The sequence below is a fragment of the Kogia breviceps genome, chromosome 3, assembly GCF_026419965.1.
Source record: "Kogia breviceps isolate mKogBre1 chromosome 3, mKogBre1 haplotype 1, whole genome shotgun sequence".
NCBI lineage: Eukaryota > Metazoa > Chordata > Mammalia > Artiodactyla > Physeteridae > Kogia > Kogia breviceps.
This window is the reverse complement of record NC_081312.1, coordinates 148,473,280-148,490,909: the sequence shown is the minus strand read 5'-3', so window position 1 is coordinate 148,490,909 and position 17,630 is coordinate 148,473,280. Positions and strand designations below refer to the sequence as shown.

The following is a 17,630-nucleotide window of genomic DNA, read 5'->3' as shown; positions in this document are numbered from 1 at the left end:
TTCTTCAGTGATCTCTTGGTTATTAAGTAGTGTATTGTTTAGCCTCCATATGTTTTTATTTTTTACAGATTTTTTTCCTGTAATTGATATCGAGTCTCACAGTGTTGTGGTCGGAAACGATACTTGATACGATTTCAATTTTCTTAAATTTAGCAAGGCTTGATTTGTGACCCAAGATATGATCTATCCTGGAGAATGTTCCATGAGCACTTGAGACGAAAGTGTATTCTGTTGTTTTTGGATGGAATGTCCTATAAATATCAATTAAGTCCATCTTGTTTAATATATCATTTAAAGCTTGTGTTTCCTTATTTATTTTCATTTTGGATGATCCGTCCATTGGTGAAAGCGGGGTGTTAAAAGTCCCCTACTATGCTTGTGTTACTGTTGATTTCCCCTTTTATGGCTGTTAGTATTTGCCTTACGTATTGAGGTGCTCCTATGTTGGGTGCATAAGTATTTACAATTGTTATATCTTCTTCTTGGATCAATCCCTTGATCATTATGTAGTGTCCTTCTTTGTCTCTTGTAATAATCTTTGTTTTAAAGTTTATTTTGTTTGATATGAGAATTGCTACTCCAGCTTTCTTTTGATTTCCATTTGCATGGAATATCTTTTTCCATCCCCTCACTTTCAGTCTGTATGTGTCCCTAGGTCTGAAGTGGGTCTCTTGTAGACAGTATATATACAGGTCTTGTTTTTGTATCCATTCAGTCGTCTATGTCTTTTGGTTGGAGCATTTAATCCATTTACATTTAAGGTAATTATTGATATGTATGTTTATATTACCATTTTCTTAATTGTTTTGGGTTTGTTACTCTAGGTCTTTTCCTTCTCTTGTGTTTCCTGCCTAGAGAAGTTTCTTTAGCATTTGTTGTAAAGCTGGTTTGGTGGTGCTGAATTCTCTTAGCTATTGCTTGTCTGTAAAGGTTTTAATTTCTCCGTCAAATCTGAATGAGATGCTTGCTCATAGATCCTTGTAGAGTAATCTTGGTTGTATGTTTTTCCCTTCATCACTTTAAATATGTCCTGCCACTCCCTTCTGGTTTGCAGAGTTTCTGCTGAGAGATCAGCTGTTATCCTTATGGGGATCCCCTTGTGTGTTACTTGTTGTTTTTCCCTTGCTGCTGTTAATATTTTTTCTGTGTATTTAATTTTTGATAGTTTGATTAATATGTGTCTTGGCATGTTTCTCCTTGGATTTATGCTGTATGAGACTCTCTGTGCTTCCTGGACTTGATTAACTATTTCCTTTCCCGTATTAGGGAAGTTTTCAACTATAATCTCTTCAAATATTTTCTCAGTCCCTTTCTTTTTCTCTTCTTCTTCTGGGACCCCTATAATTTGAATGTTGGTGCATTTAATGTTGTCCCAGAGGTCTCTGAGACTGTCCTCAATTATTTTCATTCTTTTTTCTTTATTCTGCTCTGCAGTAGTTATTTCCACTATTTTATCTTCCAGGTCACTTATCTGTTCTTCTGCCTCAGTTACTCTGCTATTGATCTCTTGCAGAGAATTTTTAATTTCATTTATTGTGTTGTTCGTCACTGTTTGTTTGCTCTTTAGTTCTTCTAGGTCCTTGTTAAAAGTTTCTTGTATTTTCTCCATTCTATTTCCAAGATTTTGGATCATGTTTACTATCGTTACTCTGAATTCTTTTTCAGGTAGACTGCCTATTTCCTCTTCATTTGTTAGGTCTGGTGGGTTTTTGCCTTGCTCCTTCATCTGCTGTGTTTTTCTCTGTCTTCTCATTTTGCTAACTTACTGTGTTTGGGGTCTCCTTTTCACAGCCTGCAGGTTCGTAGTTTCCGTTGTTTTTGGTGTCTGTCCCCAGTGGCTAAGGTTGGTTCAGTGGGTTGTGTAGGCTTCCTGGTGGAGGGGACTAGTGCCTGTGTTCTGGTGGATGAGGCTGCATCTTGTCTTTCTGGTGGGCAGGTCCACGTCTGGTGGTCTGTTTTAGGGTGTCTGTGCCCCTATTATGATTTTAGGCCGCTTCTCTGCTAATGGATGGGGTTGTGTTGCTGTCTTGCTAGTTGTTTGGCATAGGGTGTCCAGCACTGTAGCTTGTTGGTCTTTGAGTGGAGCTGGGTCTTGGCATTGAGATAGAGATCTCTGGGAGATTTTCGCCATTTGATATTCCATGGAGCTGGGAGCTCTCTTGTGGACCAACTTCCTCAACTTGGCTCTCCCACCTCAGAGGCCCAACCCTGACACCTGGCTGCAGCACCAAGAGCCTGTCATCCACACGACTCAGAATAAAAGGGAGAAAAAGAAAGAAGGAAACAAGAAGATAAAATAAAATAAAGTTATTAAAATAAAAAATAATTATTAAAAACTTTTTTAAGTAATAAAAAAAAGAAAGAAGAGAGCAACCAAACCAAAAAACAAATCCAACAATGATAATAAGCTCTAAAATCTATACTAAAAAAAAAAAAAACCTTCCAAAATGGACAGAACACTAGGACACATGGCAAAATCAAAGCTATATAGACAAAAATCACACACGGAAGCATACACATACACACTCACAAAAAGAGAAAAAGGGAAAAAATATATATATCGTTGCTCCCAAAGTCCACCTCTACAATTTGGGATGATTCGTTTTCTATTCAGGTATTCCACAGATGCAGGGTACATCATGTTGACTGTGGAGATTTAATCTGCTGCTCCTGAGGCTGCTGAGAGAGATTTCACTTTCTCTTTGTTCACATAGCTCCTAGGGTTCAGCTTTGGATTGGCCCCACCTTTGCCTGTAGGTCCCCTGAGGGTGTCTGTTCTTTCCTCAGACAGGACGGTGTTAAAGGAGAAGCTGATTCAGGCGTTCTGGCTCACTCAGGCCAGCGGAGGCAGGGGTACGGAGTGCGGGGCGAGCCTGTGGCGGCAGAGGCCAGCATGACGTTGCACCAGCCTGAGGCATGCCGTGTTCTCCTGGGGAAGTTGTCGCTGGATCACGGGACCCTGGCAGTGGCGGGCCGCATGGGCTCCCAGGAGGGGAGGTGTGGATAGTGACCTGTGTTTTCACAGAGGCTTCTTGGTGGCTGCAGCAGCAGCCTTAGCGTCCCATGCCCATCTCTGGGGTCCGTGCTGATAGCTGTGGCTTGCGCCCGTCTCTGGAGTTCCTTTAAGCGGTGCTCTTAATCTGTTCTCCTCGTGCACCAGGAAACAAAGAGGCAAGAAAAAGTCTCTTGCCTCTTCAGCAGCTCCAGACTTTTTCCCGGACTCCCTCCTGGTCAGCCGTGGTGCACTAGTCCCCTTCAGACTGTGTTCACGCAGCCAACCCCAGTCCTCTCCCTGGGATCTGACCTCTGAAGCTGGAGCCTCAGCTCCCAGCCCCTACCCATCCCAACGGGTGAGCAGACGAGCCTCTTGGGCTGGTGAGTGGTGGTCAGCACCGATCCTCTGTGCAGGAATCTCTCCACTTTGCCCTCTGCACCCCTGGTGCTGCGCTCTCCTCCGTGGCTCTGAAGCCCCCTCCGCCACCCACAGTCTCTGCCCGCGAAGGGCCTTCCTAGTGTGTGGAAACCTTTCCTTCTTCACAGCTCCCTCCAACTGGTGCAGGTCCCATCCCAATTCTTTGTCTGTTTTTTTCTTTTTTCTTTTTCCTTACCCAGGTATGTGGGGAGTTTCTTGCCTTTTGGGAGGTCTGAGGTCTTCTGCCAGCATTCAGTAGGTGTTCTGTAGGAATTGTTCCACATGTAGATGTATTTCTGATGTATTTGTCAGGAGGAAGGTGATCTCCGCCTCTTACTCTTCTGCCATCTTGAAGCTCCCCACTTCTGCTCATTTTTAAGTGGATTTTTTTTTTGATATTGAGTTATATGAGCTGCTTGAATATTTTAGATATTAACCCCTTGTTGGTTATAGCATTTGCAAATATTTTCTCCCATTCCATAGGTGTCTTTTTGTTTTGATGATGGTTTCCTTTGCTGTGAAAAAGCTTTCAAGTCTGATTAGGCCCCATTTATTTATTTTTGCTTTTATTTCTTTTGCCTTGAGAAACTGATCTAAGAAAATTTTGCTATGATTTATGTCCAAGGATGTTTTGCCTATGTTCTCTTCTGGGAGTTTTATAGTGTATTGTCTTATATTTAGGTCTTGAAACCATTTGGAGTTTATTTTTGCCTATGGTGTGAGAGAGTGTTCTAATTTCATTGATTTACATGTAGCTGTCCAGCTTTCCCAATACCACTTGTTGAAGAGGCTCGTCTCTCCATTGTATGTTCTTGCCCCCTTTTTTGTAGGTAGGTGTGTAGGTTTATTTCTGGGCCTTCTATTCTGTTCCACTGAACTATATATCTGTTTTTATGCCAGTGCCACACTGTTTTGATTACTGTAGCTTTGTAGTATTGCCTTTAGTCTGGAGGGTTATGCTTCCAGATTTGTTCTTTTTCCTTGGGATTGCTTTGGCAGCTCTGGGTCTTTTGTGGTTCCATATAAACTTTAGGATTATTTGTCCTAGTTCTGTGAAAAAATGTCATAAGTATTTTGATAGGGATTGCTATCTAAGTCTGTAGATTGCTCTGGATAGTATGGGCATTTTAACAATATTAATTCTTCCAACCCAAGACCATGGGATATCTTTCCATTTCTTTGAATCATCTTCAATTTCCTTTATCAATGTTTTATAGTTTTCAGCATATGGGTCTTTCATCTCCTTGGTTTTTTTAAAAATAAATTTATTTATTTACTTATTTTTGGCTGCATTGGGTCTTAATTGCTGTGTGTGGGCTTTCTCTAGTTGTGGCGAGCCGGGGCTACTCTTTGTTGCGGTGCATGGGCTTCTCACTGCAGTGACTTCTCTTTGTTGCGGAGCATGGGCCCTAGAGCGCGTGGGCTTCAGTAGTTGTAGCACGTGGGGTCAGTAGTTGTGACTCACGGGCTCTAGAGCACAGGATCAGTAGTTGTGGCACACGGGCTTAGCTGCTCCGCAGCATGTGGGATCTTCCTGGACCAGGGCTCGAACCCATGTCCCCTGCACTGGCATGAGGATTCTTAACCACTGCACCACCAGAGAAGCCCCTGTCCTTGCTTTTTTGAGGGGAGAATTTGCTGAGCTCATCGGTCTGCTATATTAGAGGTCAAAAGTTTACTCAAAATAGATTTATTGAGATAAAATTCTCATGGCATACACTTCACCCATTTAAAGTATATAACTCAGTGTTTTTTAATATATTCACAGATATGTTAACCTATCACCAAGTCAATTTTAAAACATTTTCATCATCTCAAAAAGAAACTCCTCGCTCTTTAGTTAATCCTCCCTATCCCCTCACTTCCTCTCTTCCTTCCAGCCCTAAGCAACTACCAATCTACTACATGTCATCTCTTTCTTTTTCTTAGTGAGCCTGGCTAGAGGCTTATCAATTTTATTGATCTTTAAAAAGAAGCAGCTTTTTGTTTCATTGATTTTCTCTATTAATTTCCTGTCCTCAATTTCATTGATTTCTACTCTAATTTTTATTATTTCTTTTCTTCTGTTTACTTTGTATTTAATTTTATCTTCTTTTCTTAGTTTCCTAAAGTGGAAGCTTAGAAGATTGATTTTAGGTCTTTCTTGTTTTCTAATACATGCATTCAATGCTATTTCTAAGTACTAAGTACTGCTTTCCCTGCATCCCAGAAATTTTAAGCTGTATATTCATTTACATTTACTTCAAAATATTTTAAAATTTCTCTAGCAATTTCTTCTTTGATCCATGTGTTATTTAGAAGTGTGCTGTTTAATCTCCAAGTATTCTGGGATTTTCCAGCTATTTTTGTGTCACTGATTTCTAGTTTAATTCTATTCTTTTAAATTTTAAAGGTGTGTTTCATAGTCCCAAATGTGATCTACGTTGGTGTATGTGCTGTGGGTTTATTTATAAGACACTAACAAAAATCCTTTAGATCCGTATCTTTATTTGAACAATTTTCTATAATATCTAGGAGAATACAGCATTAATGATGCACATTTACTAAGTACAACATTAGACAACTACAAATTTAGAGCATAAATGTCAATCTGATATTGTTTTGGTTTTCATCTTAGCACTAGGTGATATCTGGTGAAAACCCATGTTTCAAAGGCTTTTGTTGATATGAGGTGTATTATTAACTTATTTTTTAAAATTCCATGTGAGATAAGCTGGGGTGGGTTTAGTTTAAAACTAGTATTGGTTGATAATGCGTTTCACTTCTCAGTACTTTTGCTTTTTAATGGATGAATATTTTACCAAATAACTTTTCAAACATTAACTATATCATGTTTTTCTATGTAGATCAGAGTAGAATTTCTTTTCCACATCCAACAAGGGAAAACATTTGAAGAACTGCAATGTTCAATGTCATTGTAGTTAAAAGGCATATCCATTTCACAATAAGTTAACAATTAAAGTTAGTAATTAAAATATATTAAACGTCATAAGCTCATTTCTGTGCAACACTGTTAGAGCAATTTAAATTTTCCAAGGACACATGAAAATAAACCTAACTCCAGTGTACCACAAAAATACATAACTAGGAATCATAAATTATAACACACATACCCACATTTAAAGGAAAAATTCAGCATATGTTGGATAAAATTAAATGGCTCAAGCGATGTAGAGAGCCTGAAATGTAGAGCAAGTTTTTATAACATATAATGACAATAAGATATTTAAAACTACTGACTCTGAAAAATGCCATGAAAATGTACTGACCTACCAAGCATTGAATTGTACATACCAGCTTCAACTCAGAAAACATTTTTCTTTCAAATATTTGAAGAAACATTGTTTCCTGAGAAACAATACTAAGGAAATATTAGTCATTTTCAGACATCTTAATGAATCTAATAACACCCATTAAATTGAGCTAATGAACATTTTAGCTAGACCAAATTATAAAATTTTAAAAAAATGTATAAAATGTATTTTGGCAGATATTTTACATAGTGCTTTTCAGTTCCTGATCTATTGAGAAATCTACTGTAGCCTCAGGTTCACTTAATTTAGGGTAACACTGAATACAATGAATTAGAATTTATAGCGCTCTTTCCTATTTTCACTCCATCTTTGATATGGGTAAAGGGTTCTCAAAATTCTTTTTAATGAATGTCCATGAAAGATTTTACAGTTATACCTTTTAGCTTTACTAAGCACAGGTCAGTTCAGTGGAAAACAAGCCATTTAAATATTACCAAGAATCTAACTTATCTCTATATTTCTTCCATATATTCATTTGCTTAATTGTAACACAGAGCCCCCTAACCTCAGGAAACACTCTCTCACACCACATTTCATTGGCTCTGAGATTGCTGCTGCCTCACAATTCTAATACCTGTTTGGAAATGAGAGAAAAGAAAGCAAGGAGAAGTAACAGGAGGGGAGGGTCATGCAGAAAGGGAATGAAGGAAGAAAGGAGGCCACACCCACCCAAACCCTCACAACACCTTGAGAAACAGGGCAAGATATCCTTTCCAGGCAAGACATCCCCTTACAGAGGAGAAGTTCCAGAGAACTTAAGGCAGCTCTAGGAGGGAAGGGAGCAGGGGTTAAGGCGGCCCTCACAGCACAGCCTGAGAAGAAATCACAATGCACTTACCCATACACAGAGCCTCTCTAACACACATGCACACAGCACACCTCTTGGCTCCAAAGCCAACACTGGAAGCATGCACACACCGTCATGTTCAAATACACAATGACTTATGTATGGCCTGCCTGGGAGACAGCCCTCAGAAGGGACCCAGGGGCTTGGCCTGCAGCTGCAGGTTCTCTGCAGGCTGCACAGCTCACCTGGTGGCTCTGACAGTGACTCTGAGGGCTGTGTGTTGACAGCGACCTTCCTCTTTCCTTTTGGGAGGCTCTCACCGCTTCTTGTCAGGCTGGGAGAGCTTGCTACTAATTAATGACCCAAACAGAGTACTGTACCCTCCAGGGGGGCACTGATTCATTACAAAAGCCAAACCTAGTTATAGCAGGTAACTACGACAAAGAGGAAACCACAAGGCCCCCCATCTGATTAGCACCAAGAACTTGGTACTCATCATTTCCTCACCTGCCATATGCTAGTTGCCAACTCTGATAAGGAAAAGGAGCACCTCTTGCTGGACTGGGGCACCCCACAGGTACCAGGAGGAACAGAATGGAACCTCAGGACTTTCTAAAGTCTCCTGCCCCACATGTGCCCTCAGTGCCCCTGCTGCATATGGGAAGACAGCACAGCCGGAGGGCTGAGTGACTTCAGGCAAGTCACTGCCCTTATGTCTCTCTCAAATTATCATCAGCTAAGGACTGTAGTAGCTGCCCTTCTACCTTCTAGGGCTGCTGTGAGGACACAATGAGGTAACAGAGAAAGGCTGAAGTGAAGCACAGCCAGACACAACTACGTGCTACAACTACATTACCTTTCACCAGGAGGACTGAAGGGCCACACATGACATTTTGCTTTCTGTTTTATTCTAAACAGTTGAAGATACTGAAGACTCTGTGTGTGTGTGGAAGAGAGACAGAGAGAGAGAGACAGAGAGAGAGAATATGAGGACATCTCAGGATGGTGCCAGATGCCCTTTTACCTAGGGTTACCAGGGAAGTCATTTCTCACAACAATCACTATACTGAAATTCTAATAAAATATTTTCACGGCCTCCGCCACTGTTATTAAAAGATTTGATCCATATTATACATAATCACTTACCCAGAAAGAGACAACTCAATTATCCATTAAAATGAAGGAAATAATAAAGTAAATGACACAAACTGACCCAAATCTCCTATCAGTTGGCTTTGGAATATATATCGTTGTACTTTTGCAATTGATGAAAGACGTGTCAGGTGCATTTTCACAACTTCCAAAGGAATCATGAAGCTATACTTCATGGATTTTACCCCATACTCATCTTTCCCCTTCATTATAGTTACTCTCAGGCAGAGCAAAGCCTTAACCTAAGAAAAGCTACAAGAAGGGAAACTGCTTCTAATTTTTCAGCTTTGCTTTCCAAGGTGTGAGCTGAGTTTCTCTGAACAGTGAGTGGGGAGGAGACTATTGAGAAGGGGCTATTAAAACAATGAACTGTTGCTTTCTCAAAGAATTCTTTCTTTAAATTCCTAGTGTATGTCATAGAGGAATTATGAAAAAGCAAATTAGTGATAATGCTAAAGACTGTACTGCAGAGAAGTGAGAACAGCAAGAACTCATGCAAAGATTGGCCTGAACGGAAGCCCCCAGGCAGGCCAGTAGGGCAACTGAGGACTGCCTTCACCCACAGCCTTCAAAAGAGTCAGAGCAGGTGAGTAGACAGGCGATGGGACAGAGTGAGCAGATAAATGAGTGGGTGGACGGAGTGGAGGGCTGGTGCAGGTGTGTTTGAAGCTGGGTGAGAAAGTGTGGATGGACAAAGGGAAAGGTGAGCAGTCCTCAGAGCCCAAGGATACCCACAGTCAGCAGAATATTGCTGCATCTTCAAGAAAGCAGGACACAGAATGACTTACCAGGACTTGGGGTTCCCTGGTTGTAAGGTACTTCTGTTATGACTAAAGATCTTCAGACCACTAAGAGAAATTAATTCAGATCTGCTTCTGAGGTTCTAGATAGGCCTTGGAGGAAGTTGGAGCCCTGAAATATCACAATCTTTGTGTGGCCATCCCTGAACAGGAGAGACTCTGGCCCAGGTGTGAAACAGAGGCTCCAGCACTTTGCAGCAGAAAGACGGAAGACAGGAGAGAGAGAAAGGCCCAGACTAGACATGCTTCAGGATATGAGCTGTCTGCAGGAAAGATAGAGGGCTGCAGTGGCAGTGGAAGCTAAAGCGTGATCCTGAAGACCTGACAAGACTCAGGGTGTGTGCGGGACATGCTACACAGGACTGAGCTGGGAAAGGGCCTGGGAGGATTTCTAGGTCTGAGGGGGAGAGCCTACAATCATGGTGGCATTTTTTGGAGCATCTCTCCCACCCAAGTCCCATCTATGTTCTTAGACTCTGACAGATTCAGTACTAACCACGTGGTTTCAACAGTTCATTGAAAACTACATTGACAACCAGGGAAAATAGAGAGAATCGGATTGAGTTAGTATTTTTCTTGGTTTTGCAAATAAATAAATGTATCCAAACTGAATACAGCAGTACACAATTCAATAAAAACTACCTAAACTAATAAACTTTGAAAAAGCGTGTACATAAATCATGTACATTTAAGAAAGATTACAGCTACACAAACCTGTGATTTTACATTTTATTAATCCCTCAAAATTAACAGGCACCAAACACTAGTCTTTCCATTAGAGGGTAGTCTTACTGAGTACCTGCAGCTCACTTCTCTGTGGTTCAGGTACTGCGAGGAGAGAACTTCAGATGTGGAAGGGACCTTAAGAACCAGCTGTCTAACAGTCTCACTGAATAAATGAGGAATTTGAGGCCCAAATAATTTAACAGACAGAATTTATCTTTTAATAGCAATATTTATCACTGATTTGAAAATATTTTACTTGCATTTATAATATTGCACATATTTTAATAAGATGTCTTTTTAAAGATCATCTAATAGTTAATTTATATAAATCTATGATTGTAATTCAGAACCAGAGTTTCTAAAGAAAGCTAAGAATTTGCTTTTGTACAACCTGAAACATTTATTGTATAAGATTTGTAGAAAAAATGGAGACTGTGTTTAATTAGAATTTCAGAATGAAAACATATAGAATCTGGGTCTTATTAAATCAAGTCCTCTGTAAAATTCAGCAATCTCCTTATATTTTTATATAGGTCAATGTATTTCTAATATGATGCTCTTTAAAGTATCTAGTGGTATTGAGAACATTTATAGAAGTTGCAAAGCCTAAAAAATGGAATCATAATTATTTATTACATACTTTCTTTTGCATAATTTAAAAAATAATTAAGATTTCAAGACCTAAATCAAGAATATTCTGACAATCCTCTCTAGATATTGACTGACATTAATTCTTAATGAATTAAGAAGAAAGAAAACCTGTCAAGGTTGAAAATATGCACTGCAGGAAGCACATCTGATAACTAAAAATAGGTCACTTCACAGAACACTGTACCCTGATGTGATATGCACCCAGGGAAAATTAATGAGCACATCAATGTAACACATCCAGAATAAAGGACATCAACAATAGCCACTTTGCCTAATCCTATCCCTAAATGTCAAACATTGTGTCATATTACTACATGACTTCCCAGTGTCTGCTACTTGTGCAGGTGAATCTGTAGCTATGTGCACATAATCCAGTTAAAACTGATCTGATTGAACTGTAAACAGAGTTGATAAAAGAGAAGCTTATTGTTGTAGTGCCTAATATGAATATCGCTTACATTTTAAAGAACATAATATGTAGCAGCAATTTTAAATGCTCAGTAAACTATGGTACAAATGGACTTCCATGCTCTATAGCAAACCAACATTCTCTTAATATCTCTACATCATAGTGACACATAGAAGGGAGCTACTTGACCAGTTACTTTACATATTGCCAGTTTATTTCTTTGTTCCAGTTGGACAGTAGCAACATAATTGATTCCTAAACTAGTATGATATGTACTCAGTGGTGATTTTTCTTTCAATTCTTCTGGTTAGCGCAGAGGAGGTTCCTTATTGGTGCCTTTCTAACAACAGCTCATATTCATATCTAGAATTTAGGTTTTTGATATCATTTAGATACAGCGATAAGGATTTAAAATAAATGCTGGCAGCTGAAGACACATTTTTTTCCTTCCTTCCATCATTCACCTGCACTTCAACTGCAGATACCTAACTGATCCAGGATGAGTGTTGTTATAAAGGTAACACAGCACAAAGGAGCCTATCTTTCTTTCTAAGATGATGAAAAGTATTCTAGGGGGAGTTCCAGTCAATAACCCCTTGTTTGGGAGATAATAAGTACTATCTCTTTTAAAATGTGTTTTCAGTAGCTCACTTGAAATAATGGACTATTTCAGGCAAGTAGTGTATTGTCAATATTTTCCTTGACATTACTTTCAGACCCGTGATATGAATCCCAGGCCCAGGCTGGCTGGAATCTGGATGGTTTCTAGCGCAAGGGAAGATGGGTTAAAAGGAAAGGTGACAGGAAAGATGTGTTTAGCATCCATGAGCAGCTGAGGAGAGTCTTTCCTGTCTCGTAAACGCATCTGAGAAGATTAAAAAAAGAAAAACAAAAAAACAGAGCATCAATTCTTTGAATCTATAAAGATTTTTTTCTGACAAAATTCTACCAAAAATCCTCAACTAATGAAGAATATTTATATTTGTTTTAAAAGCACTTCATTTTTCCAATAAGGTGTTATCAAGAAAGTTAATGCACTATAAAAATGAGATAAAATAATTATAATAAAAACTGCATTACCCTTCAATAAATTATAAAATTTCCATTCAAACAACTGTGTTGGTGAATCAAAGCAAAAGAAAGCCTGGGAGATCTTACCTGTATAGTACGAATAAATGACACAGAGACTCTTTCTTCAAACTCGTTAACTGGAGTATACAAATTCAACACTTTGACAATCTGGGAGAAATAAAATGATCAAAGTCTTTAGCATATTATCAAATACATACATGCTAGGTACCTGTAATCTAGAAAACTAAAAGGATCTCTGCATACAGTTTTCAGTTCTACTCAGGGCTTGGTTAGGGCAAGAGGGGAGAGGGAGTGGTTCTGAAGGCACATTTACCTTTATTAGTTGAATTTTTAAAATAAGAATGTATTAATGTAATATTTTACACTTTAAGAAGCAACATAAATTTGAAAAAAAACATGAAAAGTAAAAGTGCTCCCACCCACATGCTCTCAGTCTCTCCAAGTAACAACAGTTAACAGTGTCCTGTGTATTCAGCTAGTTACTTTCTATACGTATTCTATGTGTAATCTATGTAAGATTTCTATGTTTTGAGATAAGTGATGAACATTAAAAAATCCAACAGTCAGCACAGAAATAACTAGGCAAAAGAAAAGTGGGTATGTTTATGTCTCTGTCTTGCCTCATGCTGTGGCCATTGTTCTCAAATGCCCTTCCCATCTTTTCATTTCCTTAAATTCAATGCACAGCTAAATAAGACTTTCCCTGAATGATCAGTTATTGCCCCTCAGCACCATTTTGGAATCCTCCCTCTAGCTAATTAGTGCTGAGGGTTTAACTACCTACCAATGGGCCAGAACCAGCCCTGGCCTCCCCTAGTCCTGTGGCCAGCTGTGCTATAAGCTGGCCCTGCCAAAAAATGGGCAGCAGAAACCAAAGGAAGCAGGGCGGGGTAACCAACCAGGCCAGAGGCCAGCACTACCCACCACTGAGCCCACAGTAGTTCAGTCCTGCCACAACAGAAGGGCTTACACAGCCCACATAGGGGGTACCCCTAGACATATAGCTCTGGTGACCAGAGGGCAGCATGCTTCTGAGCCCCATAGGATGTTTCCTGCATAAGGCCACTTCTTTAAGATCGGGAAATGTATATGACCTATTTAATACATAGAAAAAAGACAGCAAACTGGGAAAAATGAGAAGACAGAGCAATATGTTCCAAACAAAGGAGTGAGACATAACCTCAGAAAAAGTACTAATAGAAGTGGAGATGAGCAATCTACAAGGTTATGGTTATAAAGATGCTTGGTGAACTCAGGAGAAGAAGGGATGAATACAGTGAGAACTTCAACAAAGAGTTAGAAAATATAAAGAAAAACCAAAAGAGCTGAAGAATACAACAGTAGACTAAATTATACAGAGGAATGGATCAGTGAGCTGGAAGACAACAGTGGAAATCACTGAAACTGAACAAAAAAAAAAGAATGGAAAAAAAATGAGGATGGCTTAAGAGACCTCTGGGACAACTTAAGTGCACTAATATTCACATCATAGGGGTTCCAGAAGGGGAAGACAGAGAGAAAGGGACAGAGAACTTATGTGAAGAAATAATAGCTGGGAAAGGAAACAGACATTCAGATCCAGTAAGCACAGAGTCTCAAACAAGGTCAACCCAAAGAGGTCCACACCAAGACGGATTATAAGTAAAATGGCAAAAATTTAAGATAAAGAGAAAATCTTAAAAGCATCAAGAGAAAAGCAACTAACTAGTTACATAAAAAGGAACTCCCATAACAACATCAGCAGACTTTTCAGCAGAAATTTTGCAGGCCAGAAGGGTGTCGGGTGATATATTCAAAGTAATGAAAGGAAAAAACCTATAACCAAGAATATTCTACCTGGCAAGGTTATCATTCATATTTGAAGGAGAGATAAAGAGTTTTACAGATAAGCAAAAGCTAAAGGAGTTCAGCACCATCAAACTAGCTTTATGTTTATATTTTTATTTTTTTAATGGGTCTTCTCTAAGTGGAAAAGGCCACAACTAGAAATATGAAAAGGGAGGGAAAAGGAAGTTTAAGAGATAAAAGCCTCCCTCAAGAAACAAGAAAAATCTCAAATAAACAATTTAACCTTATACCTAAAGGAACTAGAAAAAGAAGAACAAACAAAACCCAAAGTTAATAGAAGGAAAAAAAATCAGAATGGACATAAATGAAATAGAGACTACAAAAACAACAGAATAAAAATCAATGAAACTAAGAGCTGGTCCTTTCAAAAGATAAACAAAATTGATAAACTATTAGCCACATTTATCAAGACAAAAAGAGAGAGGGCCCAAATACATAAAATCAGAAATGAAAGAGAGAATTTACAACTGACATCACAGAAATACTAAGGATCGTAAGACATTACTATGAATAATTATATGCCAATAAAATGGACAACCTAGAAGAAATGGATAAGTTCCTAGAAATGTACAGTCTCCCAAGACTGAATCAGGAAGAAACAGAAAATATGGACAAATTACAAGTAATTAAATCCAATCAGTAATCAAAAAACTCCCAACAAACAAATGTCTAGGACTAGATGGCTTCACAGGGGAATTCAGCCAAATATGAGTTAACACCTGAATCTACCCATCTCAATCTATTCCAAAAGAATAGAAGAGAAAGGAAAACTTCTGAACTCATTCTGCGAGTCCACATAAACCTGATACCAAAACCAGACAAAAATACCACAAAAAAGGAAATTATAGGTCAATATCACTGATGAATATAGTTGTAGAAGTCCTCAACAAAATATTTGCAAATTGAATTTAACAGTACATTAAAAGAATCATACATCACGATCAAGTGGGAATTATCTCAGGGATGCAAGGATTTTACAATAACGACAAAACAATCAAAGTGATACACCCCATTAGCAAATTGAAGAATGAAAATCATATGATCATCTCAATAGATACAGAAAAAAGCTTTTGACAAAATTCAACATCCATTTATGATTAAAAACTCTCAACAAAGTGGGTATAGAGGGAACATACCTCAACATAATAAAACATATATGACAAACCCACGGTCAACATCATACTCATGGTAAAACTGTGAAAGCATTTTCTCTAACAAAACAAGGATGCCCATTCTCACCACTTTTATTCAAAATGGTATTGAAAATCTTACCCACAGAAATTAGACAGGAAAAAAAAAGTAAAAGGAATCCAAATTGAAATGGAAGAAGTAAAACTGTCACTGTTTGCAGATGACAGGAAACTGTATATAGAAAATCCTAAAGACGCCACCAAGAAACTATTAGAACCAATAAATGAATTCAGTAAGGTTGCAGGATACAAAATTAATATACAGACAACTCTTGCATTTCTATACACTAATAATAAATTATCAGAACACAATCCCATTTATAATTGCACCAAAAAGAATAAATACCTAGGAATAAATCTAAAGGAAGTGAAAGACCTGAACTTGGAATACTATAAGACATTGATAAAAGAAAGTACAGATGACACAAACAAATCGAAAGATATACCGGGCTCATAAAGTGGAAGAATTAATATGGTTAAAATGACCATATTACCTAAGGCAACTACACATTCAATGCAATCTCTATCAAAATACCAAAAGCATTTTTCACAGAACAAATAATTCTAAAATGTGTATGGAAACACAAAGAACTCTGAGTAGCCAAAGCAATCTTGAGAAAGAAGTACTAATACAAAGCTAGAGGTATCATGCTCCCTGATTTCAAACCATACTAAAAAGCTACAGTAATCAAAATAGTATGGTACTGGCACAAAAACTGACACATAGATTGATGGAAAAGGAAAGAGAACCCAGAAATAAACCTACTCTTTTATGGTCAACTAATCTACAGTAAGGGAGGCAAGAATATACAATGTGGAAAAGACAGTTTCTTTGGTAAACAGTGTTGTGAAAACTGGACAACTATATGCAAAAGAATCAAACTAGAACATTTTCTCATACCACTTAGAAAAATAAACTCAAAATGGATTAAGGACTTAAATTTAAGACCTTAAACTCTTAGAAGAAAATACAAGCAGTGCATTTTTGACACTGGTCTTAGCAATATTTTTTTGATCTGTCTCCTCAGGAAAGAGAAACAAAAGCAAAAATAAACAAATGGGACCACATCAAACTAAAAAGCTTTTGCATAGTGAAAGAAATTATCCACAAAATGAAAAAGCAGACTACTGAATGGAAGAACATATTTGCAAACAATATATCTAATAAGGGGTTAATATCCAAAATATACAAAGAATTCATACAGCTCAAATCAAAAAAACAAATGACCTGATTAAAAAATGGGCAGAGGACCTCAACAGACATTTTTCCAAAGAAGACATACTGATGGCCAACAGGCACATGAAAAAATGCTCAACATCACTAATCACCAGAGAAATACGAATCAAAACCACAATGAAGTATTACCTCATACTAGTCAGAATGGTTATTACCAAAAAGACAACAAATAGTAAGTGTCGGTGAGGATATGGAGAAAAGGGAACCCTCATGCACTGCTGGTGGGAATGTAAATTGGTGCAGCCACTACGGAAAACAGTATGGAGGTTGCTCAAAAAATTAAAAATACAACTATGATACAACCCAGCAATTCCACTTCCGGGTATTTTTCCAAAGACAACAAAAACACTAGTTTGAAAAGATATGTGCACCCCTCTGTTCATTGCAGCATTATTTACAATAGCCAAGATATGGAAGCAATCTAAGTGTCTGTCGACAGACAAATGGATAAAGAAGACTGGTACACACACACACACACACACACACACACACGCACACACACACACACACACAAGAATATCACTTAGCCATAAAAAAGAATGAAATATTGCCATTTGCAACACTATGAATGGACGTTGCAGACATTATGCTAAGTGAAATAAGTCAGACAATGACAAATACTGTAAGAGCTCACTTATATGTGGAATCCAAAAAACAAAACAAAGAAACCAAAAAAATGAAAATATACTCACAGATACAGAGAACAAATGGGTGGTTGCCAGAGGGGAGGGGCATGGGGTATTAAAATAGGTGAAGGGGATTAAGAGGTACAAACCTCCAGTTATAAAATAAATAAATAAAGCATGTGGATGTAATCTACAATATAAGGAATATGGTTAATAACATTGTAATAACTTTGTATGGGGACATACGATTGCTAGACTTATCACGGTTATCATTTTATAATGTATGGAAATGTCAAATCACTGTGCAGTATACCTGAAACTAACATCATATTATACATCAGCTATATTTCAATTAAAAAAACATAATTATTTGTCTTAAAATAGAG

The 17,630-nt window shown here is 38.1% G+C and overlaps 1 protein-coding gene across 1 annotated transcript in view; it reads right to left on the bottom strand.

Annotated features, from left to right (window-relative positions):
- Window positions 1-9,066: 9,066 nt before the first annotated feature.
- The window catches only part of MYO5A (myosin VA), a 201,027-nt gene continuing 192,463 nt past the window's right edge, over window positions 9,067-17,630 (bottom strand). Inside the window, exons 40-41 of the mRNA XM_059056163.2 lie at window positions 12,410-12,490; window positions 9,067-12,116 (exon numbers count right to left, since the gene is read on the bottom strand). Coding sequence (XP_058912146.1) covers window positions 11,964-12,116; window positions 12,410-12,490 — 234 coding nt within the window. The 3' untranslated portion in view covers window positions 9,067-11,963. The remainder of the gene's footprint in view (window positions 12,117-12,409; window positions 12,491-17,630) is intronic.